Here is a 26,948-nt window from a genome sequence, read left to right on the forward strand (position 1 = left end):
TAGCAAGTACTTCACTTGGCATCCACCTAATTAGCCAATTCAAATAAAAATAACAATATTAATAAGAAAACAACAACAACAAGGCAGCCATTGGCTATTATGGCTACTTCAAACACTGCCTGACTATTCCATTTTCCTTACCAATGGTTTTACCAGCAGGTCTTTTCTCTCCATTTGTCACATCGTTTCCCTCGGGCCATTTCACTACCAACTTCTCTGGTAACCTATGGAACAAATGATAATATAACAAAGAATTTAATCACATGCATGCCCATATGATAGTGGGATCACTGAGCAACCATAACACTCTTCAGAGTTTCTAACATCATGTACACATGTACAAAGCACTTACGCACACAGGTTACTAAATAGATCTGATGTTTAGGCATGGAGGGCCAGACGGAAATCTATTTGAACTAAGTAGCAGGGCTTTCATGATGGCAATCCATACCAAGCAACAATGTATTAACAGGGGCGCTGTCACATTGTAAAGGTTGTTGAGATATGACCATAACACACTTCTAACTTTTGAGCTTTAGGTTAATCACAGTGTCTACATGATATAGTGGGATCAATGAGCAACCATTCTCTTGGTCGGGCTGACGTCACAAGGGGGAAATAGACTTGTAAATCCAGTGTGCGCATGTGCAGTTCCCCTTTCTCAAGCTGGTTGCTATGCGCGCGCTTGTGCAAAGGGGACGAAGGGGACAATGTTCCCAGATGAATCACACTCTTCAGAGTTTCTCTTAAGCTTTAGTTTAATCACATACCTGCCCACAGAATCATTGAGCAACCATCACACTCTTCAGAGTTCTAACTCTAGAGCTTTAGGTTGTATGCACGCATTCTCCCTCTTCATCTTCAATGTATTTCTTGATTATCCGGTCAGTTGCATTACGATCTAGCTTGATTAACGGAATCATTTTCACTTCAACATACAAACACTGCGGCTCCTGTAAGGAATTAAAAACCACTGGTGAACTACAGAGCAATGTTTAAAATCACTCTAGTTATTTCAATGGTCTATTTGGTCATCCTTGAAACAAAATGTTGCGCCAGCTTGAAATTTCCCAGGACAAGGAACTACCTGCCGAATTGTCTAGATTAACCCGTACGTATGTAGGCAGAACAGGAGACTGCATCTATATTAGGGCAGTAGTCGAGTAGAATTTTCATTGTTGACAATCATCAAATCTCAAGACCGACGTCTGCAAGTTGTTGACAAAGCAGAACATCAATAAAATCCAAATATTAAGTTCAGAGACCACATTTTTTGTCATTTATTAAACATCAAAATATTAATACAATCAGGAAAATTGCTTTGTCAACAACAGCCCTAGCCTAAATTGAGCTGCATTTCTGAATGTTGTAAAATGGTTTAGATGGTGTGTCTTGGGCTACAGTGGTCAGCAAATAATTTGTAAAGTGTGTCGAGGCCTGTGGGTTAGAATTGTGCATATAAATCCTCTAAGTTAGTTATTTTCATCTTGACCTGGGAAAATAAGTGTTAGCCTACATGAAGGATAGTCCAAAGTTGACTAGTCCACCTACCTGCTGTAATTCCATCTCTCCACCTGTTGCGTAGACATCTCCATCATGATGACCATATAATAAGAACCTTCTAATACTGCCATAGACAGCGGGGTTTGTCCTGATGGTGCGCACCTACAAATTCATTGTCATTGATAAGGCAGAAAAAATTAAACAATTTTTCATTTAATGTTTTGCTCTATAATACAACATGTGAAATACAAACCTAGCTCTAGCCTGAGCTTCAATTTTCACCATTTTGTTTAAATATATTTTTTTCAAGTTTGCATGCATCAAAAGAAAGAGTATTTATTTTGCTACTTCATAGTCCAACACTCAAAGCCCCCTCCTTGTATCCGCTAGTGATTACACTGACAGCTTATCACCCAAGGCATTGATTTATCTATCTTTTAGAATATGATTTGATTTGATTTGATTTACTGATAATCCAGGCAAACATACATACAATAGCAGAAAAAATACAAATACAAATAGTCAAAGGGGTCCCTGGCGGATTCCCTAATAGTGAACTAAATCACTTTGAAGTGGGTCTCCGATAACCCCGTTGACAAAAAAGAAAGATATTATATATAAAAAAGCGATTAAAAAAACCCTGCACACACAACATATTACTGATAAGGGTACATACAACTACACATTTTGCGCGAAAAAAGAAAACAAACTAAAAACAATTTCACTGGAGACATCATTTGGTAAGATGGACCATAACCTAGGGAATGCGACAAAGAGGGAATTATGGAAAGTGTCAGTTCGGCTGCGATGGAAATGCCGGAAATCTATGTTGACTGCTTGTCTGGAGGAAAGAGTATTCAGCTTGATATAGTCAGCCCAGCTAATATTGTATTTATTCCACAGACAACCAACAGCAAACATAATGCGAAGATAATCAAAACGAGAAAGAATGGTGGGAATCTCAAGGGTCTGGAGCCTTGTACTGTAAGAAGGCCTAGACTTGGATCCAACCGTTCTTTGGATGAAGCCAAGCAAACGTTGGGGCTTACTAGTGATAGTATCAACATGAGGACCCCACTCAAGGTTAGAAGACAAGACAACGCCGAGGTGCTTATGCGTAGAAACGGTTTCAAGAGGGATATCACCCATCTGATATCCAACGGAAAGAGGACGATGGGATCTGGTAATGTGCATTACCACACATTTAGCAGCATTAAGGTGAAGCCTATTGATGGTACTCCATGTCCTGAATACCCTACCATTGTGGCATACATCCAAGAGTATGATAGTGTTATTGGGTATGCATCATTCTGGGAAAGTGCCTGTTGAAAACATACAGTGGGAGGGTACATTGTACTCCCACATTTCTACCAAATAAAGTACATACCACTTGTCCCTGTTTGAACACCTTGCCATCCCACTCAATGGAATTAAAGATAGCCCATGGTGACTGAAGGCGTTTGTTGGTCAACTCCAACCGTGATATGGACTCTCTGTATCCACTGAACTTGATCTGTTTGTCGTAAGCCTCATGACACTCCCGCAACCAATCAGTGAATTGCTTCTCAATCTTTGCTCTGTGCGCCTGCGAAGAATATTAAGGTAGATGTGTACTATTTTAAGAAAGAAATGGGAGCAAACTAGAGAATAATGGATGCCACCTTAAGAATAAGGGGTAAGGTTCAATGAGGTGGAATCAAAGAGTACTAACTCTGCCATGGTTGTATGTCACTCATGGAGGCAACTTAATGTACCTCTGGATTATTTTGCTCTGCACCTGGCAAATTTTAATTCAAAGCGTGTGGTTGTTTGCTTTCTGCATGTAACGCACTGTGCCAAAAATGGGTTATTCCAGTTAAAATCCACACTACCCCTGTGGAAGATTTTGGAAATATCTCCCCCTTGTATTATGGCTTTACCTATATCTTCCACAACTGGAAGTGAGTATTTTATATGGAAGTTACCCAATTGTCTATTCTATTTTAAACTCATACTCCCTCTGTGAAAGACTTACACTTAATCTTCCACAGGGGTTGTGTGGATTTTAAATGTAATAACCCATTGTGTGCAAAGCCCTACATGTGCAAACCTTTGTAAAAGCTCAAGCTAAAGATGCAGATTTTCATTCAATTTTAGGCCCTTGCTGATGAATGCTGGAGGTATATTATAATTAAAGACAGAGATAAATGCAATTTATCGCGTCTGATGTCACTGTCAATTACGATCCTTGATTGGTTTACACAGGTTAATCAGCGCGTGAAAGGAAGACCGATCTATCTGGTGCTGATCGGAGAAAAGGAATAGCAGCAAATGGCGAAAAAGTTCGTACATTTACAAGGCAAAAAGTAGCTTTTCTAGGAATTGTGGACATGGTGCCTTCACCAAAGAAAGTTTCTTACTATAAAGCCCTAACTTTTGAGATGGTTTGCATGTCGAAAGGTGCAAAATCAACAATAAGGCGCCCGGTTATAAATCCGTCTTCAGCAAGTCATCATCACGACACTTGTAAACAAACCGTGCTCGAGTTTGATTGACAGGTGACGTCAGACGCGATAAATTGTCTTTATCTTTGTCTTTCATTATAAGGTGGCACACAGGATCACTGATGATAAGTACATAAAAGTATACATTTTCAGAAAGGAAATGATGCAAGGAATCCAACTAGCACGGCAGATTTCTGCAAAAATGGGCACTTTTTGAGAAAAGCGGCAAAATTGATTTTCCACGCCAATTTTTTTCGGTCCGCCATAACAACTTACCCTAAAAATTGGCATGGAAAATCAATTTTGGCGCTTTTCTCAAAAAGTGCTCATTTTTGCAGAAATCTGCCGTGATCGTTGGATTCCTTGTGTCATTTCCTTTCTGAAAATGTATACTTTTATGTATTTATCATCATTACTTTAAAATGATACAATACAAAATAATGTTTAAAATTTCCGACTTTGAGTGATCCTGTGTGCCCCCTTATATATGAGCGACAAACCAAGATGACAAACTGACGATGTCTCTGAACAATTTACAGAGATTGTGATATTGATATTCAGGTTAGGGTAGCAATTAGGGTAGGTAGAGTCTGGCATCCACTTTTCTGAAGTTGCTCCAAAAAATGTGCATAAAAACATTAGCTTTTTATTTGTTACCATATCAAGATTAGCAACAATTTTATTTTACCAATAATCATATCACAGTTAAAAATCTGTCTAATTCAATTTGGATGCAATATAATTAATTTATTAAATGATTAATATAAAAGTTGACATGCTGAACAAGTTAATTCTAATTTAATTCTAATAAAATATAATTAATAAAACAAATAGATTACAGTTAATTTCCAATAATTAAATTTCATTTTAATATAAGAAATGGTGATCTAATATGAAATTTGAGTATTTGGTGATATTAGTTGAGTTAGAAAAAGGGAATTTGATTATGTAAACAAGCAAAATGATCTAAAGTGAAACAAAAACTGTATGGTAATGGTCATAACAGTAGAAATAGCAAATGCACAGATTTCTATACACTGGGGAAATGGAACAAAAACATTTTACAGGAAAGCTACACAAAAATAATCAACTTGCTCATTCTAAAATGGCAAAGACGGGTTTGAAGCACAGCCGACTAGCTCTAATAACATTTTCATTAGCCCTTTAAATATAATGTTAATTTGTTTTCAAAAGCTGTTAATAACTTTTAGGCACAATGCTTTTTTAACTACAAATTATTGCGTATGCTACTTTTGCTCTCTGCATTCAATGAAGGCTTTTGCAAGTAACTTATTTTTTTATTATATAAAAAAAAATAGATTTAGATTGTTAATAAAGTCAACTGCTATGTTTGATGTTTTGTGATGGGTTTCTGGGTGTTTACCAAAGTTGTGCCTAAAATACTGTGTAGCAAGTTTATTTTGTGATGATCAAGATTCTGTTTTCCACTCATAAAAAAGTACAAGCAAACAATCTGTTCATTCCGTACGAAAATATCTGTACATAAAGAGACGACAAAATAGAGATGTCAGATAGCTACAGTACACCTTGCATTCTGTACATAAACGGTACAATGTCAGAAACGAGAAATTGAATTATTGTGATTGAAATCATGCAAGTGGTATATATCGGAGGGTTCAAAGAAATGTCATGATTGAAACAATTATTATAGGTTTTCAATTTCCCATAATAATTGCTAAATGGATTAAAAGAATGCTAGAAACCTGGACTTTGTATCTTGAACCATGCATTAATTTTCTGTTAACCCTCATCCTAGGGTTGTAACTTGTAACTAGAATGCTCATACCAAAATGACTAATCGTAGATCCATCCTTTGCGCTCAATTTAATGATAAAAATTTCAACCCCAGGATTCAACCCAACTTATCCAGATGTAAGGCTGACCATCAAACATTAGGGGGTTGGTTAGGACCACCATAGGTTTCTACTTTTTAATTGTGTTCATGTAAAATTAAAAAGGAATACGCTTGGTAGCTGGGTTAAAATAGACATTTTCTTTCATATTTAGCAGAAAAGCTGATGAAGGTGAAAATCGCATGTTCGCAGCATTATTTAACCAAAAATTAATTTCAGTCTACTTTTGCACATAGCCAGGGTGAGCTCACATTTAATAGGATACTAGCGGGAGACCCGCGCTTCGCGCGGGTCCCCGCTAGTTGAGTAAACGGGAGCGGTTAGTAAACGGGAGTGGTTAGTAAAAATAGGTAAATGGTGTCTTGGTGTAGATTATTCATCCAGTATACATGTATAGCAATGATCATGTTAGCTTGATAATCATATGTTATAGCTCCTGTCATATTAAAGAAGCTAAACTTTAAGTGAATCCAGACCTGTGATAATGTTGTTACTCACTCAATCCCTCAGATTTCTTTTGAAACAGCTCGTGACAAAATGGTTGATTTTAACTTATCCCAACTAACATAAAACATTAATGTTAGAAGAGGAAACGTTTCAATTTCGGGTTATAACGGTATAAAACATGTAAGCAACATGTTTAAAATTGCAGCAAAACATTTTAAGCGAGCCTGTGTTGTTAATAGCTAGGCCTACATTATAGCCAGGATTTATTTGCGGGAGCCGCAGAATTTCCAAAATGTGGACTTTCAAGTTCCATTAAAGTGGGCTCACCCACCCCCTAACATTTAACCTTTTCGGGCAATAGGCCTACTGAACAGTTGAACGACTCTGTTGGCTACATTTTAACATTACCTCTGAAAAGTGGATTTTTTTGCAAATCTGTCACCCAATGACCCCACCCTTTTCATCAGCTTACACCCAATGATCCCCCCGAAATTGCTTCAAGGCCTTTGCTTTGACCAAGTTTCCAATTCTGAGGGGACACAGCCAGCTGCACGGCGCGAGACACAATGGTGCATCGTGGCCATTCAAAAAGGTGGCGGCAAAAACTTCGAGTGTGCCCCTCCCACCTTTCCCAAATTCCTGGATCCTCCACTGTCTCAGAGAAGCAGTCAGTCACGTACATACGTAGGCCTACGCGCGGTAAGCCAACATTAAGTGCGTCCATATCATGCGCCGCAATGCGCTGCGTGAAACCATGGTGCCGTGTATGCGCAGAGATGCGTAACTCGCCACTTACCGCTGCGTGTTGGACACAGCTTGCATTTGACGCGTTTGCTGTCATGACCTGACCCATAAGGTTATTGACCTCAACGGCCTAGCAACCAGCCATTTTTGTGTTATTTCCATAGTGATTGAATAGTATAGAAAAATGAACGTCAGATGGTTTAATGGCAATATGTACCCGATCAATGTACGAATAAATCAGAGCTGAAAGTGAAAGCATCTCGGAGCCTGCTTCTGGACAAGATTCAGCGACTTCCTTTTATTTATATAGATGCTGCTTACAAATCGAAGGGGGGAGGCTTTGCAATGACCTTTCTTTCGTAGTTTGTGTTAGAAAATTTGTCTTGGTATCGTAGGATGAGAGTTAATAAGGCAAAAAAAAAAAGGTTCAAGCTTGCGCGCGCGTTTGTAAAATCCCATGATTTGACAATTCAATTGATTTTTTATTTCAAATTTTTTTTTATTTTTTAGTTTTTTCCAGAAAAAATCGGCGAAAATCAGACTTTTTTCTCAAAATATCAAGAAAAAAAATTCGGGAATAATAAAATTAAAAAATCGCATTTCGCATTTGTTTTTAAATTTCTCGTGAGCTTTGAGACAAACCTTTTTTTTTTTGGCCTATAAGCTTAAACACAACAATGAACTATTCCAGTTGAATTTCCATATACCCCCTATGGTAGACATGACCTTAACCTCCCATAGATTTCAAATGGAATCACCCATTTAGGTAACTCCATTTGAAATTCACACTCCATGTGTAGAAGATTTAGGTCATGTCTTCCATAGGGGGTGTATGGATTTCAACTGGAATAGCCCAAAGCATTTGTAACAGTTTGGATTATGATTTATGCCTGTACATGAATTATTATGGATAAGCCTACAAAGAGGGAATTATTTTAAACAATGAAAGCACGGAGGATGGGAGAATCCATGGGACAAGACTCATGAAATGCAAATTAGTGCAAAACATTTGAAAGAACTGGATTAGTATTAACAAATGGGAATTGTATAAATATTTTAAAGGTAGTGTTGCACGGATTTTGCCCTGGTGGAATTGGGGTTTTGTTCCTATATAATCCTAGAATTTATTAATTTATATTGGATTTCATACAAGATACTGAACTACATAGTTTCGGGTATTTAACCTAATTTGTATTTATAGAACTTAAGTCACATTTATATGTATAAATGCTGACACCAGTGTTCGAATTAAGGAAAAATAATTAGTTGTCCCATGGACAACCAGGTTACAATTTGTGGCTGTCCGTCTAAGTTTTTGGTTGTCCGTACTTGGAATATTACCATCGGCTAAAAGATACACCTACAAAGGTGAGTTTTGGCTATAGATTTATGGTTGTTCGGCGGACAACCGAATCAGTATTTTTGGTTATCCGGCGACTTTTTTAGTTGTCCCGGGCGAACGGACAACCAAAATTTTGAACGCTGGCTGACACCCAATTGAAAGATGCTGATAAATACTTTGAAAAAACCTAAATTGTCAATATTTTTATTCAATTTAAGTCTGTAACTTAAATGGTCAGTTCTAGCATTTGCTTACAAACATATTGATTATTATTAAATACTATATTTTTCATAAATTTGATCTTGTCTGCAAGTTAAAGTCATGAAAATATTCTCCAAACTAAAAATCCTTATTTTTTAAGTAAAAATCATATTTTTAACTTTGATGTGTTTCTTTCAAAATTGTTCAAGCTTTACTTTTAACAATTACAAGAAACAGAAAATGATACAAGGACATGTGTCCGTGATACTCTACCTTTAAGCAGGATGATGGGAGGAAAGGAGGGTGGGTGTAAAACCTAGTAACCTTGTCATTACCTGGAGTCCAATCTTTACCTGACCCAGCACAACTTTCTGGAAGATTGTATTTTTCTCCATCAGTCTATTGGCCAAGTCCATGAACGTGAGCTTGTTGGTGCTCACTTGGAACTTGTCGTTGGTCCACAGCACTCCTGATATCCTGTTGTAGCACTCCACGGGAATGGAGCCGAGCCTCTTGGGAACCGCACACCATTCAAACCTGTGGAGGGATAATATTTGATGTTACAGGTGTGCAATGCATGATGGGATAGTTTACATGTGATGTAAAATGTCGTTTACCGGCCTTTACATAAGTAGGGCGGTTGTCTGTGTGTACAATCGCCATCAATCGAGGACACACACACTCCGCAATCCAGCCGTGGACCACCCGGAACACGTGGACAGTCCGCGGTTTGTGGAGGTCTGCAAACGATACGTCCTCTATCGTTATGTTAGCTACAACATCCGTATTTACTAGGTTAAAATCCATAACCAAAAAAATACACACAAAAAAAAATGGTGAAAAACGTCCTCGGTATGTCAATTGAGTACGGATTCGGACGTCCACGTTTGCATAATAGTAAACAGCGTCCACGTTTGAAGCCAATTGCATGTAGGGGTGTGGTGTGTGTGTGTGGGGGTGGGTAGATGTGTGTATATGTTAACTCTTTTGGGGGATGCAAAATACGTTATTAGCTTTTTGTTGCACATTTTCAAAATAATTTTGATTCATTTTTTTGATTATTTATTATATCTACTAAAATAATTGAACTTGAACATGAGAAATGCACATATTTTCACAATACCATGAAAAGAATATCAGTGTAAAAATACACACACACAAAATCTCAACTCTAACCTGAAAATATTTATAAAACTAAACTTGCTCACATTTGGTGCACTAGATAAGATGCTTGTATGTTACTTACTCATCAATGGTGGTGTATGGTATTAGTCTTCCATTCCAGTAGCATTCAAATACAGATCTGGTACCCCTCGCTGGTCTATCCTGGCTTATGTAATCACCATTGTCAAGACCATCATATTCATCTGGTGGTAGGCAAGAAAACAATGGTATTTTTATCAACATAAACAAAACAGAATCCAACATTTCTATTGCAGTGGAAACTGTTTATTCATTGAAGGAGTCATGTATCTTATATTGGTCCATTGACTGATTGAATGATTCTTGTGATAGCATGTATGTGGAGAATGTGTGTTCAGAAGTTTGTTTTTTTTATTGAGGGGCTGGTGCTTGACAAGTTCTGCTTATATATATTACTGCTATTGGTGAGACATTGCAAAAATAGATGTGTTCTCTGATGAAAACTATGGACACATATTTTGTACAACTGTCAAACTGTAATGATAAGTTCAAAATGCATTCCCAGGAAAAATACATTTTCTACAATTTCTACAGCAGATTGTTGTCCATATTTTAAAAACAAAATCTTGCAGTCATGATAAAGTTTGGAATACCATCAACCTCTATATAAATATCTAAAACACACACCCCAAAACAACATTTTGTTACAATTGTGAAGCCCACCACCCCCTCCCCCCCATAAAAGAAAACCACCCTTACACACAATAAGTCATAAAATAGTGTATGGTATTATGGCAATTATAGAAACGAGTAAAATTTGCGCAACTGTAGTGAAAGGGGAGAAAGAAACAACAACAAACTTACATCCTCCACCCAAATCTACTGGAAACGTTTCCCTGTCATATAAAAATGGATGATATCTGATAATGCCTTCCACCAGTCCCATATTTTCTACTGTGGCCTTGAATTCAAAAGAATCTGGTGCTGTCCTAATGTACTTGGTCTGCATGTCATCATGAATGTCTCTCAAGTTGATCTCTTTACTGTGCTTTCCTCTCTCAAACAGGACCACGTTGATATCAATGTGACGGAATGGGCTAGCGGGACGGAAAGGTTTGGCTGGCGTCGATTCCTGGTTGCCTTGTGGCCCATGTATGTAGTAGTGATATGTATGCCTGTTGGGGACAAAAAGAAAAAGAATTAAAATACTCCCATCAACTTATATGCAGTATAACCAGGTATAAGCCCACCTCCTTTTTTAAATATTCTAGAAATAAATTCTTTTAAATCAACCACAGATATCTTACATTGTGTAAAATTTTTAAAAATTAAGGTGCATTTTTGGTATAGTTGGGCGACTAAGTCGCCAATAGTCGTTAGTCGCGACTATTACTGATAGTCGCGACTACGACTATTGAAAACCAAAAGTCGACTAATGCAAGTATATTTTTGTGTTAAAAATTACTTTAAAAGTGCCAGTTATTCGCACCAAAACCAACCAAATACTAACATATAAACTCAAGAAAAATGTGAAAAAATGTTAGTCATTGTCTTACCAATAGTAACACTAACCAACAAGTAATCATAATGTCCATAAATCATCATTAAATTTTGTGTTATTGACTTGTTGTCGAACTACTTTCCCACAAGATAAAAGCCGTTAAAAAACTCAAATTACTTAGAACTGTCGAACATCTCATTATGATTATAATTTATGCAGCGATAACAGGTGTAGCAGCGTCATAGCGTGCATGTACAGACCCAGGTTGGGTGTTTGTACCAACTACTGAAGGTATGAGATTATTTCAAATTTGGAAAGAAACAGCGAGAACTTCCGAGAAGTGTTTTCAAAAAGGGAAAATTTAGGAAAATATTATTAGATTAGAAGTACTTTTCACGTAATTTCAAAAAGCTATGCTTATTGTGGTAACAGAATATTTAGAAAGCAATAGGAAAATAAACAAATTAGCTGACAAACAGTCGTAATGTTGCAATGCCACCCCTGTAGCAACAAATGCAGTAGTCTAGATGAGGTCAGGTGACGAGGTCGGAGGTGAAAGTTAATCGTACATGCACGATGCAACACGCTCATGAGCATACCATGGAAAATATGCACTGCCGTACCGACATGTTTACATATTTTCATGCACAGCAAAACATGGAAACGAACGAAGATCGCTATTGGAATATTGAAGGTTTGAGAAATTATATAAAGTTTCTTGTGCTGTTGCTGGAAAGTGGCAAGTGAATTTAATTGAACAGAAAAGTTAGGCCTATATTACAGCATTTTACAGTCAAATATTTGCATCGCAAACGTGCGATACAGTATAGCAATTTGTATCGCAACAGTGCTGGTTTGTGTAGCAAAGTGTGATGCGATGCCGGCAATCACGGGTCCTGTAATCATGCATTATAAATACTAAATTGCCACCAATCTTTCACCCGATTTTTTAGTCCAATTTTAACCACAGATAGTCGCGACTATTTGCTGCCGACTAGTCGACTAGGAAAAAAGTGATAGTCGCCCAACTCTAATTTTTGGCCTCAAAATGTTTTTTATATACGCTCCAGAAAACCATCATGTGAATGATATGCGACTAAAGATACAAAATTGAGATGTTTCTCTTACGTCAATTGCTTCGTCCAATTTTGGAATTCATTCTTAAGGTAAGTGATGTGTTCTGCATTGATGTCTGTGATGATGACATGAGTGAAGCTATCTTTTCCAAGCTCCTCTGCAATGATCTTACGCAGGTTCTCACTGGATGTCTTCAGGTTTTTCTCGTCACCTGCCTGTAAAAAAAATCACACAATTTTTAAACACAAATACAGACCTGCCAACCTACCGAAGTCAGAATGAGGGACATCGAGACCAAAGCCTTGTACATGTACACAAACAAGGTACCGGCAAATTCAAAGACTTGAGGTGTGCAATACTTTCAGAATTCAGAAGGTTTTGCAGGTCTGAATTTATCACAATAGACTAAAGAGTATGCTATAGCAAATTTTAAAGTGACATTTTCATCATTTTCTGCTGTTCTTTCATTTAAAAATTTCAGAAAACAGGACTGTCCCTCATTTTCACTTTGGTAAACCCCAAATGAGGGACAGTTGACAGGTCTGCAAATATCAAGTAAATACGAAGGCTTAAATGGATATACTGCCATTTTTGTTTCTATTATATTTTGCTGCTTTGGCTAGGGCTACGGTTGACCGATGGTGTATCTTTTCTCCCATTTGGTGTTTATCCGTTTCATTAGGAGGGCCTGTCAGTCCACCGTTCCCTTATATATTTACGCGCTGGTCACCCCAGCATGGTTAGTTGCATATAACTTAGGGGTCATTGCAGAAGCGTCCACGTAGCGATTTACCTGTGCGATTCTGCAACCCAGTACACCTGAACTTTGGTGTATGTTGTACATACGCAAGAAGAAGAGACTTGTAAGTATCACTTACCGGCCTGTTGACGATATAACCACTATAGATGTCCTGTTTGTTCTTTTCCTTCCTCTCAAACTCATCTTTGGAAATGGTGAGCTCATGCACATCTTTGGAGTTCTTGGCCTTTGTGATCATCTACATAAAAAAAAGATAGTATTAAGCAATCAAATGATGTACACCAGGCACAAAAAGAAACTCGTCAGTTATATTCATCCTTGCTGTTCAATAACTTGATAATTTTGGATTATTCTGAAATAGACATTTTTTTCATTGGATTTCTCTTTCTAATTTGACACCCTGTTCGTGAACATTGAGCAAGAATTGACCAAGATATGCGCCTCAAACTCTCAAACCCCAAAATGAAAAGTTGCAATTTCAACGATTCAATTGTGCCTGTTACACTGTGTGCTTTATTGATTGGCCCGTGGTGCTTGTGTGCAATACAACGACGCGTTCCCATTGAAAAGCGTTGAAAATGCAACTTTTGATTTTGGGGTTTGAGGCTTTGGAGGCGCATATCTTGGTCAATTCTTGTTCGTTTTCACGACCAGGGTGTCAAATCAGAAAGCAAAGTCCAATTAACGAAATGTAGCCTATAATTCAGAATAATCCAAATTTATCAAGTTATTGAACAGCAAGGATGAATATAACTGACGAGTTTCTTTTTGTGCCTGGTGTACATTCATTATACAGTATTTTTACTCTTGGCAAGTCTGTGACATCAACACATTGAGACAGCTATGCAGCGTATGTACATTATCTCATCATTGTACATTAATAATGAAGTTAAATTTCCATCTTGTTCAGATTGGGTAGCACAAGCTTCATGTCTTTGCTGCATCCATATCTCATCACTTCTTCATGTTCTTAGGGATTATCAAATCATGAGCAATAGGAAAACCTGTATTGTCCGTTAATTTTTCTCCAATTTGTAGAACATATACTAATAATTATAATATCTGATTAATTATGGTGTCAAATGTGTGTTACAATACGTATGCATGACGTTGAAACAATCATGATTAAAAAAACACCAATGATTTTAAATACAGTCATCGCCAATGACTCAGTAAATCGATTTATATCGTGAAGCTGATCTTTCACCCCTGTCGTTAATTACTCTACATAGCGCCTCTGTTGTTGATTAATCGCCAAATTATAGCCTCGGCGTTTTGAGACTAGAATCTTGATGCCGATGAAATCAAGGAATAATTACGATGACGTCATCAATTTCTATCGGGTTTACTGCTAAATAGGAATGGGTGTGCAACGGCACAGATTTTTATCTGCTAATTCTGTCACGTTGCTATACCAATTTTGCGTTGCTATGTCAGTGACGTCAGCAAGATCTTGCTGATCTGAAAGCTGATCGGCGTGACGGTGCTCGCAGATGTGAGTCCGTGGGAAGTGCAATGCTGTCTACAGTTGTCTACAGTTCTTAGCTCTGATTGGCCGAGAGTCTACAGTTCATGTCTACAGTTTCGTGAGCTATCTCCTGATTGGTCAAAAGTCTACAGTTGTCTACAATTTTTCTACAGTTTTCTACAGTGTCTACAGTTGGACCAATCAGATTGCACGACTTCGTCACTGTGACGTCACAACAAAATGGCGGCGCCCATGGGAAGGGAAGATGTGCAGCAACTAAATTCATTTGGATTAGCGATTAAACATTGGAATTCCAGGCAATATTGCCATCCATACAAGGTAAAGAATAGTATTAAGTTTATCCTGTCACTACTTCCTTCAGAATTACACTTTCGTGCGTTTGATCACGACATGAAAGCTTAAACAAAATTACGGTAGCGGAGCAGGAGTAGAATTCGGCAGCTTAGTCGCCCAGTGGCTGTGTATGTGCATGTGTGTGCGGCGTCAAAACACTGTCATGACTGTTGAACTAGTTGAAATTGTGCTCATTTCTGTTGCTTGCTGGCATCAGATTCTTGATTATTATTCACCACATGACCATGACTGATGTAATTTGTAAATTACAAAATTACTTAATTTGACTTCCAAATTGAAATTTTGAGTGTTTACTCACTGTATGAACAGGGATTATAATTTAAAATTTCATTTAAAGATCACTCTACTTATGTCATGTGTTTCAAGGACCATTCACAAACACTTGTGAAGGGGGCTGGGCTGGGGTGATACTAAATGAAAAATGCACATTTTCAGCCCCCCCGTGGACGGACTCTAACATTATTTTCAGCCCCCCCTAGTCCATGGGTGCTCTGACGATAACACTCCGATCGCCATGCAATCTACATTTATACGTGTAGTAGGCCAGTGTGACAACCGCTTACGTGAACAAGCTACCCCCCATTTGGCCATGAAAAATGATGTACGCCAACCCCGTAGTGTAAACTCATGTTCGATGACTATGAGAACAATTAGGTGATTTTTAAAGCCCCCCCCCTCAGAGGGATATAAAACTTTCAGGGCCCCCTTTTTGGCCCCACTTTATGTTTCTGCTCCAGTACTAGCTGCGTAAGGGCATACCAGTAGCAGTCACAGTGTGTGTTTGTGTGCGTTACTCAAAGGCGAATTCTATAGCTTCGAATTTGCACACGATAGTTATGCATTCGATGCTAGAGTATATTGCTATCGTTTTTCGGTTGACGGCGTTGACATTTTTTGCACGGATGTTATTTATGCCGTTAATGTTGAAATTTGGATGAAAGTTATTTCAATAAGTCAATCTGTACCTTTTGCCGGACCTTTTGATATAAATTTACCTATTATTGAAGTCTAAAATTTTGTTGAATTGCAAAAATACGGTACCGTAATCATGGTAATCAAAATTCAAATGCCGGTAGAATTATGCAATTCAGTGACAGTGGTGATTTGCTATTGATAACAACTTTTGCGACTCAAGGAAATAATGCGAATCGTCGCTTTTATAATTTTTTTATTATTTTTTTTCATTTCAGGACACCATCCATTACTGATACTCAAGTGGTGAAGAGATCAGCATCCATTGACTTGGGACTCTGCTTGGGGAGAAAAGGATTGCTCAACCTTACTAATCCCAGTGTCAATATTGGTCCACTGGTTTTGGTAGAGTTGGGTAATTGAAATCTCCCACACACAACATGTCCGGTTCAAGAAATTGTCAAATCCAACCAAATCCTGATTCCTGACATGTCACCTGGGATTTTGTCCATGAGATGAATGGTGTGAGCGTAATAACAACAGCGATGACTACATGTGCCTCGCGCCTGATGATGCGACTCGTGGTTTTACAAAGTGCATCAAGATATTTAGGAACATTTTGAGCTTTTCATGTAGTGTAGCTAATCTGTACCCGATTTCTCATCAGAATATACATATTGTGTAGAAAGCTGACAATGTGGGAGTAAAATAATATCATCGTTATGTATGATCATTCTAATTTGCTGTAGAAGTTCAAGTAGTGATGTAACAGGATTAATTACCAAAGCGATGTATGAAAACATTTTGAACGTATTGCCCTGCACTAGACATACATGGTAACTTTGTATCGCACCATTAATGATCAAAGAACATGCATAAAGACCTGTACCTGGTCCATGTACGTTTCACTTGCACAGGTACGATTAGTGTCTTTGCAAAGAGCGGTAATTTTTTTAATCTATGATTGCACACATTCACAGACATGACAGGTGATGAGTGTAGCCTACTTTATATAATGTAGGGCGACACATCAAAAAAAACACAATCCGACAGCGACCTTTTCACCTATCGCTGTGGTAATTTATCCTGTTACATCACTACTTCTACCATGAATTAGGGGTATTTTCATGACAGAATTTACGGGCAAAATATAGACAAAAATGTCTGCGGTTTTCAAATTGCAAGGGGAGCAATACTGTCCTTAAAATAAAAAAGGGTACATTTCAAGAGCAACATGTCCCTGCTTTGCCGCTTCAGTTTTCACAGTTTTCATCATTTATTTGCATACTTATTACACAGGCTGTTTCACCTATTTTCTGTGACGGTTATAATATATGCACATGCTCACTACATTAGGCAGTAAAATTGATAAAAATAGAGCAGCATTTTAGAATATGTGCTGTCTTTACTGCTAATCTAAATTAATGTCAGAAAAGAATAAAATGTTATACAAAAGTTTGTTTCCCCTTGAGTTTGGTAGTGACAGTGCAGCCATTATGGGATAATGTAGCCATGAAAATAAATGCACACATCGCTCTAAGAATCGCAGCATAATTCTCATCGAGCCAGTACTGGTGGGGCAATCAAAATGCTCTTGCACATGTGGATGCTTTATGAAGTGACTACAAACTCCAGGTGAAATGAGGTATAACTAAAAATGTAAACTTGGCATAGATTTAAAATAAATCAATAATATTTCTCCTGGACAGATATACTGATAAACTACAGAAATAATAAATGTATGTTCTCCAACTTGTCTTTCTTTTGTGTCATGTTTTCTGCCCTAACTGATTGAAATTTAGTGGCACTTATATGGATGGAAAAAAATAATGGGTCATAATATGCTAATATGATAGTATGTGTGTGTGCATACTTTTACGGTACATTAAATAAAATGCAACACTTTTGTTCTTCATAGCCTATGCAGGGTTCACCAATATTTCAATTTCCCTTTACTCATGGAACCTTTCAAAATATGTTTGAAGTCTCCGAGCACTTCCGAGGAACCTTAGTTGTAAGTGATTGTTATGGCACAAGAAAACAAAATAACAATGGAAATCTAAAACTGTTTCTTCTTAAAAGTGGGCACCAAAGTTGTTTGAAATAATTGCCGGGATTGCCCGGGAATCAAAATAATGATTTTTTAGGGTCCCACTATAGCGCGTGTTCAAAGTGGGGTACTGGGCTCAGTATATTCATGAGCCCACATTTCAAAGAAAATGTGGCCCCTAACGAGAAACATTTTTTTATAATGTGGCCTAAACTGTTATTTTCAAACAAGCTACCAACTGAAAATATTTTGGTAAATATTTACGTGAGGCACATGGCTTACAGAAATACATAAAGAAATTGTCGAAAAATTAAACAATTACTTGTGACTTATCGTTCAAATGCGGACTAAATGGGCCTACATGTACCGCTCTGCGACTATTCCCTTTTAAAAGGAATTGTTGTTGAAAAGTTCATCAACAAGAATTCCTTTTAAAAGGGCGTGGTCCCGCTCCAAGGGGTATTGCTGTCGAATTGTGTAGACTTTCTAAAGTTCAATATGACGTCACATGGTCCAAACGCCTACTGCAGAGTAAAGATGGAGGCAAGGAAGAGAAAATGCAGTAGTCCTGCAAGTGAAAGGTGGGTATAATTCTTTCTGGCAGTATATTGAAAACATTTTCCTGGCGTTGCGGAGTAATATTACATCTACGGATGTCTATTCAAAATTGCAATAGTGGGAATTTTGAAATTACATGAATTTTGGTAGTATTTGAGAGAGGTAATCGGTCCCTTTCTCAATTCTATGGTGTTAAAACGTCAATGTCACGAATTTGCATCACTCAAATTGCTTGACCTGGGTCATCGGTCATGTCGATTCTTTTATTATTTAACCTGGTCCTGGTTTGACCCAAATTGTTTCGAATGCACGATCGAGACGGAAAAAAATTGATATTTGAAGGTATTTGGTGACGAGAATGCAGCGAATACGAGACAAATAGCTGGTAACAGTTGTGGAAATAATGGATGGCAATTGTGAGCAAATCGCTGCAAAATGTTCCAGTCCTGGGCTCCAGTTCAATCCATATGAATGTGATCTGTGATTGTGAATGATACGTGGATATCATGACATGCAATGCGTGTCCTATGACAAGGCAAAAGCGTCAACTGCCATGACTGTTTTTAATTTACATTCATGACATTGTGTATGATAATTGATATGTGAATGCATGGATGCTGTGCATTTCGACAGTCTCACTGTAAGTCACACCAGCCTGCAGGGTAGGCCCGGATTTTGCAGTACGGTAATCAAACTTGGAAGTCTTGAGTCTTGCATTTGCATGTCATGCAAGTTGTTTAAAAAGAAAAGTAAGCTTTTAAGCATAAAAACATAACAAAACCGTGTAATGCATTTATAGCTAAAATAATAGTTTCTCGATTATGAGAGCTCAATAGGCACGCAATGACAATTGCGTTGCCGTACAATGCCTTCCACACACCCTTTGGGTAGCGCTGCATTTCCTGTGTGTGCACAATCGATCGCGCTATCATGTCATTCCATTAAACTTGCAACATTACGCAGTGCACGCAGTACATTTATTCTCTCATGATCGAGATACTATTATTTTAGCTATAGTACTGAAGTTTGTTCGAAACTTATATTACAATAAAGGCGGAAAAATATGACTCGTAACACTGTTACTACTAGTACTTACGCTAGTTGTGCATTGTGTAATTGCGTGACTAGCGCACGCTATGTGAATTTACGCGAGGCTGAGTTGGGACTTTATTGACGCATGCGCATGCGTAACAAAAGCCAAATAAATTCCGCCTTGTATAAATAAGCCGAACAAACTAAGTTACAGGTAAATTAGTAATTCTTGGCCAAGCTAGAAACGCTATGAAAGCATGCGCACATAGCGCGGTAGAGAAGAAAGCATACACACGCCTTGCATTTTCTGATTGTGTACACGCTTATACTGCACTGGGAATTTCAATTGAATGAACACAGCCTGACGTAACGTGACGATTTTTTACGTGACATGGTCATGGTGCGATGTATGCCAGCGTGTGTGCGTTATCTTGGAAGTGAATCCTACCATGCCAGCGCACTCGTCGTTTGCCTTGTTGTTTGAAATATGCGATATACAATTGCGGTTGTGTCACATACAGCTGTTGAAAGCTGTGTTTTCTTTCAATTGAAATCCCATTATACATGTAGTACCCTTACCCTACATGGACGCAACACGCATGTTCCAGCTTGGCCAAGAATTACTTATTTAGTAGTACGGTACTATGTCTATGTAATACCATTTTCACCTTGCATGTGTGATGCGGCAGTGACGCAGTGTGCATTTAATTGGCGCATCCTCAAATTGCTAGCGTTCACTCACAACGCTGGCGTACTATGTACACAGACACTAATTACCTTAAAGACGCTAACCCAGAATGCATATGCGCGAGCGAATTTCAGCGAAACAGCTGCCTCAACGTGTTGACGTCAGGGCCACACTAGAGGGAAAGTTTGGCCTATAATTGCATCTCTCATAATTACGATCAACAAGTACGCGAGCTTACTCGCGGTGATGACGGGTGTTTGTGTGCGCGTTCAGAAACAACACGCAAACGTCGGTCAATTTTGTGCAACATTAGAACAATACACATTTTGCGGGCAATTGTGAGATATTAATGACCTCGATTTGCGTTCGCGTTTTTACAAATAACTAAATGTGATTCATAACCTCATTAGTAAACGCGATGAGTGCGATCCAATCATATTTTATTATTTGTGAAAACGCGAACGCAAATCGAGGTCATTAATATCTCACAATTGACCGCAAAATGCGTAATTGTTCCAATGTCGCACACAATTGACTTCTGCGTCGGCGCCATATATGTGCGTCCAACGAACTGCGCTGCCGCTGGCTGCCCTATTTGGATTGCGCGCTACCATATTTGCACAGATTCTGATACGCACTTTTGTTATTGGTCGTTTTGTTTTAGCCTGATCGATTTTGGGAAAGGGAAGATGTAAGAATTGTTTATTTTACAAACTTTTGAGGAAAATTTTGTGTTATTTTGTAAAGTTAAAAGATCAAAGTGAGCGGTTATGAATGAGGTTAATAACTTTGCATCGGTTATATATCGGGCATTGTGAAAAATCTAAACATTTTGCTTGGACCTCGGAATATCCCTCGGGCTGCGCCCCGGGATATTCCTCGGTTCCAAAGGCAAAATGTTTAGATTTTCACAATGCCTCCAAATAACCGATGCGCAGTTATTAACCTCTAATTGAATAGCACGCATCGCGTTTATTAATGAGGTTATGAATGTTTACTTTTGAACAATTACGCATTTTGTGGTCAATTGTGAGATATTAATTACCTCGATTTGCATTCGCGTTTTCACAATTAACAAAATATAATTGGATCGCACGCATCGCATTTAGGACATTCATGCCCACATGAATACATGTGATCCAATTATTTGTATTTATTTACCAAAACACAAAATGTGGTTACTAATATTCAACAGTTTCAGACGCTGGCCCTTCCAGTGCTGAGGGAGATGCAACCCACCTCCACCCACCAGAAGCTGTAGGCAGCCATGGTTTTTTTGCTTGCACCAATGTAATTTTTGAGCACCCGAGGCACTTCTGCACAGCACATTCTCCAAGGACAAGCGTCAGCTTACTTATGGAGTTTTCATCTCAAGACTCAAGTTGACCTTTGCGCCGTCAGGTAAATGTTAGTCGCCGAACAAACTGCAGTGGTGGCCGCTATTTGGATTGCACTCTACCATATTTGCAAATTGTGATTTGCACTTGAATGTTATTGGTTGTACTGTTTTAGCCTTTTTGATTTTTGGAAAGGAAATTGTTTATTTTTGCGAATTTTGAGTAAAATTTTATTATTTTGTAAAGTGATGTGATGGTTATGAATGAAAGTGATGATTATGAATGAAGTTAATAAGTTAACCGTACGTAGTACATTTTGTAAGGGTTCGCATTGTGAAAAATCTAAACATTTTGATTTGGACTTAGAATATCCTTGGGTTTCAAAGGCAAAATGTAGATTTTTCGTTTCCTAAATTTCATCCGGATCATGGTCCAAAATACTTTCAGATTATTTTGAAAAAATAATTGTCACAACCTCAACTCTTCATATCAAAATGGTCCGTCCCTAATTCTGTTCCTGTTATATTTTTTTTTCGATGTGTATTAATAACCAGACTTAGGATTTGTATATACATTCTATGGTGTTTGTGTGTGTTTCTGCGAGTCTGGTCTTTATCACAAAATAGCGTGATTAACGTGTTTCCTTGGCTATTTCTCCACAAAAAGGCATTTTATTCTTGCTAGTCACTAAATATGACATCACAATTATATAGATCCGACCTTTGAGTGCTGGATGATCCCGGGTAGATAGATGATTAGCGTGGTCGAGGTCCATTTCAGCATTTATATTACATAAGGGACTGTGCAATAATTATGAGCACTGTGGGATGGTAAAAACTTAAAAGCATCTTTTAGCCAGCCAAATGGGGGGGTGGTAAGCAATTTTGGCAAGCCAAGGGGCAAGCGATTTTTAGCACACATTCATTGCAGGCTTTGACATTCATCGGTGCCTTTTTAATAAAATGAAAACAGTGAAACAAGTAGCAAATTTTCCTGCTCGCTGCTCTCACTATTCGGCGATCATCTCAAAATGAGGTTCTACCCCGGGGAGGCACTCGAATATGAAAGTGCCCACAAGCGTACTATTGGTGCAGAAATTTTCTGAAAAAATGGGGTCATTCGTTGTCGACAATCTCAAAAATGGGGAGATTTTGTATGGGAGCGCCCAAAATTTCAAATCATCGACAATCAAAAATAGCTTTTACCCAGTTTTACAGTACAAAATAGACAAAACTCATTTATCTTGCTCAAAATGTGTGTCACAAGACCGAAATTTAAATTTTGAGGACTACTTGTTAAAGAAAGGGGGTCATTCAGTGTAGGCTACTGAAAAAAAGGGGTCATTGGGTATAGGATTTGTCGGGGTCTTTTTGTGGGCACATGACGTATGTCAATATATGGTAGTGCCCCGGGGGTTCTACCATACGCAAAAAATGCCGCATACTCTTTGCAAAAGCCTTCTTTTTTTTACAGGGCCGGCAGAACCTCGATTTGGGATCCTTGCAAAGAGCGAATATATATTTACACAATGCTATGGTATTGAGATCCCAAAAATTTGACATGTGCGTGGGGAGGAGGACAATATTTTGGCAGGCCGAGCGGGAAGCAAATTTTCCCCCAGACTTAAATTTCCCCACTCCTGTGAAACTGCACGCTTTATCTACAGATAAATAAGTGTTTTCATTTCTTTTCCTTTTATCATTATTTAAAATTCTTATTCAAGTGGCACAGCTTCTACTGAACACTTCATCAGAAGTGTTTTTGTGTGTTATTTAAGAAACATTTTTTACGTATATATATATATCTATGGTGTTGATTTTTCAACCATGACATGATTTTTTCCCTGCACGTTCCAGTGTTATTGTTTCACGTTTAATTAAAAGTACTGCATTTTCATATCATATTATTTTCGTTTTCTCGAGAATCGATTCTGGTGTTTGAGGGTCGTACAACCAACATGTTGCATTATTAGTAAGTTATTTCAATACACCACCCACGAAAGCACCCTAAACAAGGATTTAATCCTTGTCTAAAATGATACCCTAAACGGGTAACACAAGCCTGTTTTCACACCCTAAACAGGGATTTTATTCCCTGCATCAACTTTCATAACCTAAATATCATTTCCGCGTATGAGCAATTGCAATTTTGCTACCGTTTATACCAATTTTTCTATAATATTTTGTAGTAAACCTTTGAGTTTGACAAGCATCTACTATAATTTATGTGCAGTAAACCTTTGACAAAAGTGTATTTTAAGCGTACATTGCATATTTACTGTGTTGAAATGCGCTCGTCTGATTGGCTGCTTAGGCGTTCTGCTGTTGCCGAGTGGAAATTAATCATAGATTAATAAACACACAGATTAATAAACACACAGATTGGAATTTTCCATGCCTGTGCCCTCCAAGCGTACTCAAATTCAGCTGACGCAGGTCCATCGTTCAGACCTGGCAACATCGCTCATCTTACACAGTTTCTTTTGTGTATGCTTGCACTATTTGTGCTATTTGTGTGTTTGCTGACGAGATAGGCAATATGCCATGATTCCACGGTATGAATGAACTTTGCGCCCGTGCAGCGTTGTGAGCTCTGACTTTGCAACATCACGGTAGTACACGCTTGTCAAAGGTTTACTGCAAAATATTATACCGTGATGTTACTAGTACAAAGTCAGAGCTAACAACGTGTGTGGTGCAAAGTTCATTCATAAATTTCCATATGGCAACAGTAGATCACCTCAGCAGCCAATCAGAGACTAGTGTGTTTCAACACAGTAAATATGTGATGTATGCTTAAAATACGCTCTCATCAAAGGTTTACTGCAAAATATTATAATTTCATAATCATTTTTAAACTTCCCACCTGACATGTTTCAAGAACTTAGATATGTTTAAAACCAAAATGTTTTACTTTAATATGAAATTTCCAACATGACAAAAAATCACAAACAAGAAATACCTTCACTGGATCAAACTCTTTTTATTACAGACCATTTGCTACATTTTGTATTGATAACTGAATCTAGGAAATAAAAACTGATTAGTAATGCACATTTTGCGTTATCTCGACTTTTTAATCATGTTGCATAACTGGGACACATAAAAATCGTATTGTCCTAGTTCCTAGTTCTAGGATCTTTTCTTGTTTAAAGCAATTACTGATCAGTTGTAAGTGAATAATACCTAAATTGCTTTAATGTTACACTTTCAGATTTAAAATTTAACAATTTTATGATTTAAATGCATGCTGTTTTGATAGATCTTATTTTTGCATTATTGTACATTTGTACAACTTCACCAAGAATTTGTATTTTCTAATATGAATGTTTTGTTAACTCTTTGTTTAATATCAGCCGCCCTCGAAATAAGCCGTATCGTAATTTGCACCTCAAAAATTGCATATCATGATATAACTTGCAAAACAGATTACATAAGTAAGTAATAAACTATGGTGGTTTAATACTTAAATATTGGATGAATGGCACTCCAACTTGAAAGTTGAGGTACAAAATGAGAAATCCTTATTTCGAGCACTGGTTATTGATATATTCACTATATTCACTAATATTATTAACAAGATTTGAAACTTCCTTTGTGTTCAATTCATATTGTTTAATTCATATAGTTGGCGAAGGGTCTTGTGCTACCACCTGATGAGCTATATAGTAGTTTTGACTTCCATCATGATGTCAAAGGACCACACATAGACTTGCCCTAACCCACTAACAATAGGTCCGAAACTGCTCGAGCATTGAAGCAAGTATTTAATATGAAATTACTAAAATGAACATGAGCTTTACAATCTTAAGCTACAAAACATATCTACAATTTTGGAAGGTTCTATCTTATTTTGAAAGTCTAAGATACTAACTTGATTTTTGGTTACATAAACCAAAAATTGAATGGCAAAAAAAAATTGCATGCTTCACTTGCATCCTTTTCTACAACTACTTAGGATAGTGAGATGCACATAAATGAACCGGCATGTGTCACTGAAGTCACAAAGCATGCCACTATATATGCCTGGAGCTAAATAATAGTTGTTTAATACTTGATAATGCTTGAGTAGTCGTGGTCACTATAAATAATACCAAATTGGAAATGAAGGAGATGGGAGAATGTCCACAAGCAATAAACGATATGGCAGAATAAAAAGCACATTATGATATATTAGACCTGCACAATATGCTTGACAATTTCCCAGTCTGTTTCACTTTCAAGCTGGTGACCTTTCAACTTCCATGACATCTAGGGGTAGAATTTTGGCAGTCACTACATGAACCCTATTGAGTTTTTGGAACAGATCTCTCAGAAGAATCTCTCTGGGTTCTCGGAGTAATCAACAAAATTCTGACCCTTGATTTTGTTTCAAAAACATTCGAATCCCTATAGAAAGAGGCCATGGCATTTTTAATTGGTCTTTAGAATCAGCGTTTTCTATTGAACTTACGGTATAATAAAGAATCATTCTGGTTCGAGATCAAACCGGAATATTCCTGCTCACCGTGATTTTCTACTGCGCTAAATACCGCCTACCCGCTGATGTCATTTGCATATTTGTCGGTTGACACCCCCACATCGTGATTAAACCTTTCAAAGCTTCAGTACTCCACTGCACTGTGGCCAACCGGAATACGGAAGCTGTACATGGTTTTCTATTGACGAAAGCCGGCTTTCATCTCCGGAAAAAATCCTAGTTTTATTAGCATAAATGCCGCGAAATAGCAGAGAAAATTTAACCGCATTCATGCCAAATACGGAGGACATCATTTTCTACTGGTAACCTTTAATCCCCAAACCGGATAAAAGCCGGCATTCCAATAGAAAAATGCTGAATGAGTCATAAAGTTATTAATCATTACATGGACATGCCCTTAAAATCTTTTACCCCAAATAGCCAGTATCGGGGGGAATAAACTTTCTTTCCGATCGGCCTGATCTTATTTTCAAATACCACTGTCAGCAGGGTAGACAAGGGCAAGGGTTATTACACATGTCTTGGTTGGAGCTCTGGTTGGAGCCCTGTCCTGTTATGTGAAAATAAGATCAGGGAAAGAAAATTTATTATCCCGATACTGGCTATTCGGGGTATAAGTTTTAAGAACATGTCCTCGTAATATGATAATGGTGTTGTTTTTCATCCACCTTCATACCGTAAAAACTTGAGAGCGCTTATAAAACATGCTAACATGAAGAGCCTCATCCACAAAAGTGTAAAGGGTTTTTGAGAAAATCATCGATTCACATAGTTATACGAACAAGTAAACCTGCAAATGTGTATCTCAACCCCATTAGCTCAGTTGGTAAAATGCAGGACTGACTTTCATACAATTTCATGTTTTCAAAAGTGCTCGATATAGTAAGCACATCTGCTAATTATTGAGTTTTTACGGTACTGGTTCCTGCAAAGTGAATTCGTTAAAAAATATATCATTGAAACAGCAAACTACT

The 26,948-nt window shown here is 37.8% G+C and overlaps 1 protein-coding gene across 1 annotated transcript in view; it reads right to left on the reverse strand.

The window, feature by feature from the left end:
* The window catches only part of LOC140151063 (structural maintenance of chromosomes flexible hinge domain-containing protein 1-like), a 135,379-nt gene that overhangs the window by 67,225 nt on the left and 41,206 nt on the right, over positions 1-26,948 (reverse strand). The window contains 9 exon segments of the mRNA XM_072173263.1: positions 142-224; positions 841-953; positions 1,552-1,665; positions 2,891-3,088; positions 8,948-9,131; positions 9,841-9,961; positions 10,602-10,912; positions 12,367-12,530; positions 13,194-13,313. Coding sequence (XP_072029364.1) covers positions 142-224; positions 841-953; positions 1,552-1,665; positions 2,891-3,088; positions 8,948-9,131; positions 9,841-9,961; positions 10,602-10,912; positions 12,367-12,530; positions 13,194-13,313 — 1,408 coding nt within the window.

Source organism: Amphiura filiformis, chromosome 4 (assembly GCF_039555335.1).
Source record: "Amphiura filiformis chromosome 4, Afil_fr2py, whole genome shotgun sequence".
NCBI lineage: Eukaryota > Metazoa > Echinodermata > Ophiuroidea > Amphilepidida > Amphiuridae > Amphiura > Amphiura filiformis.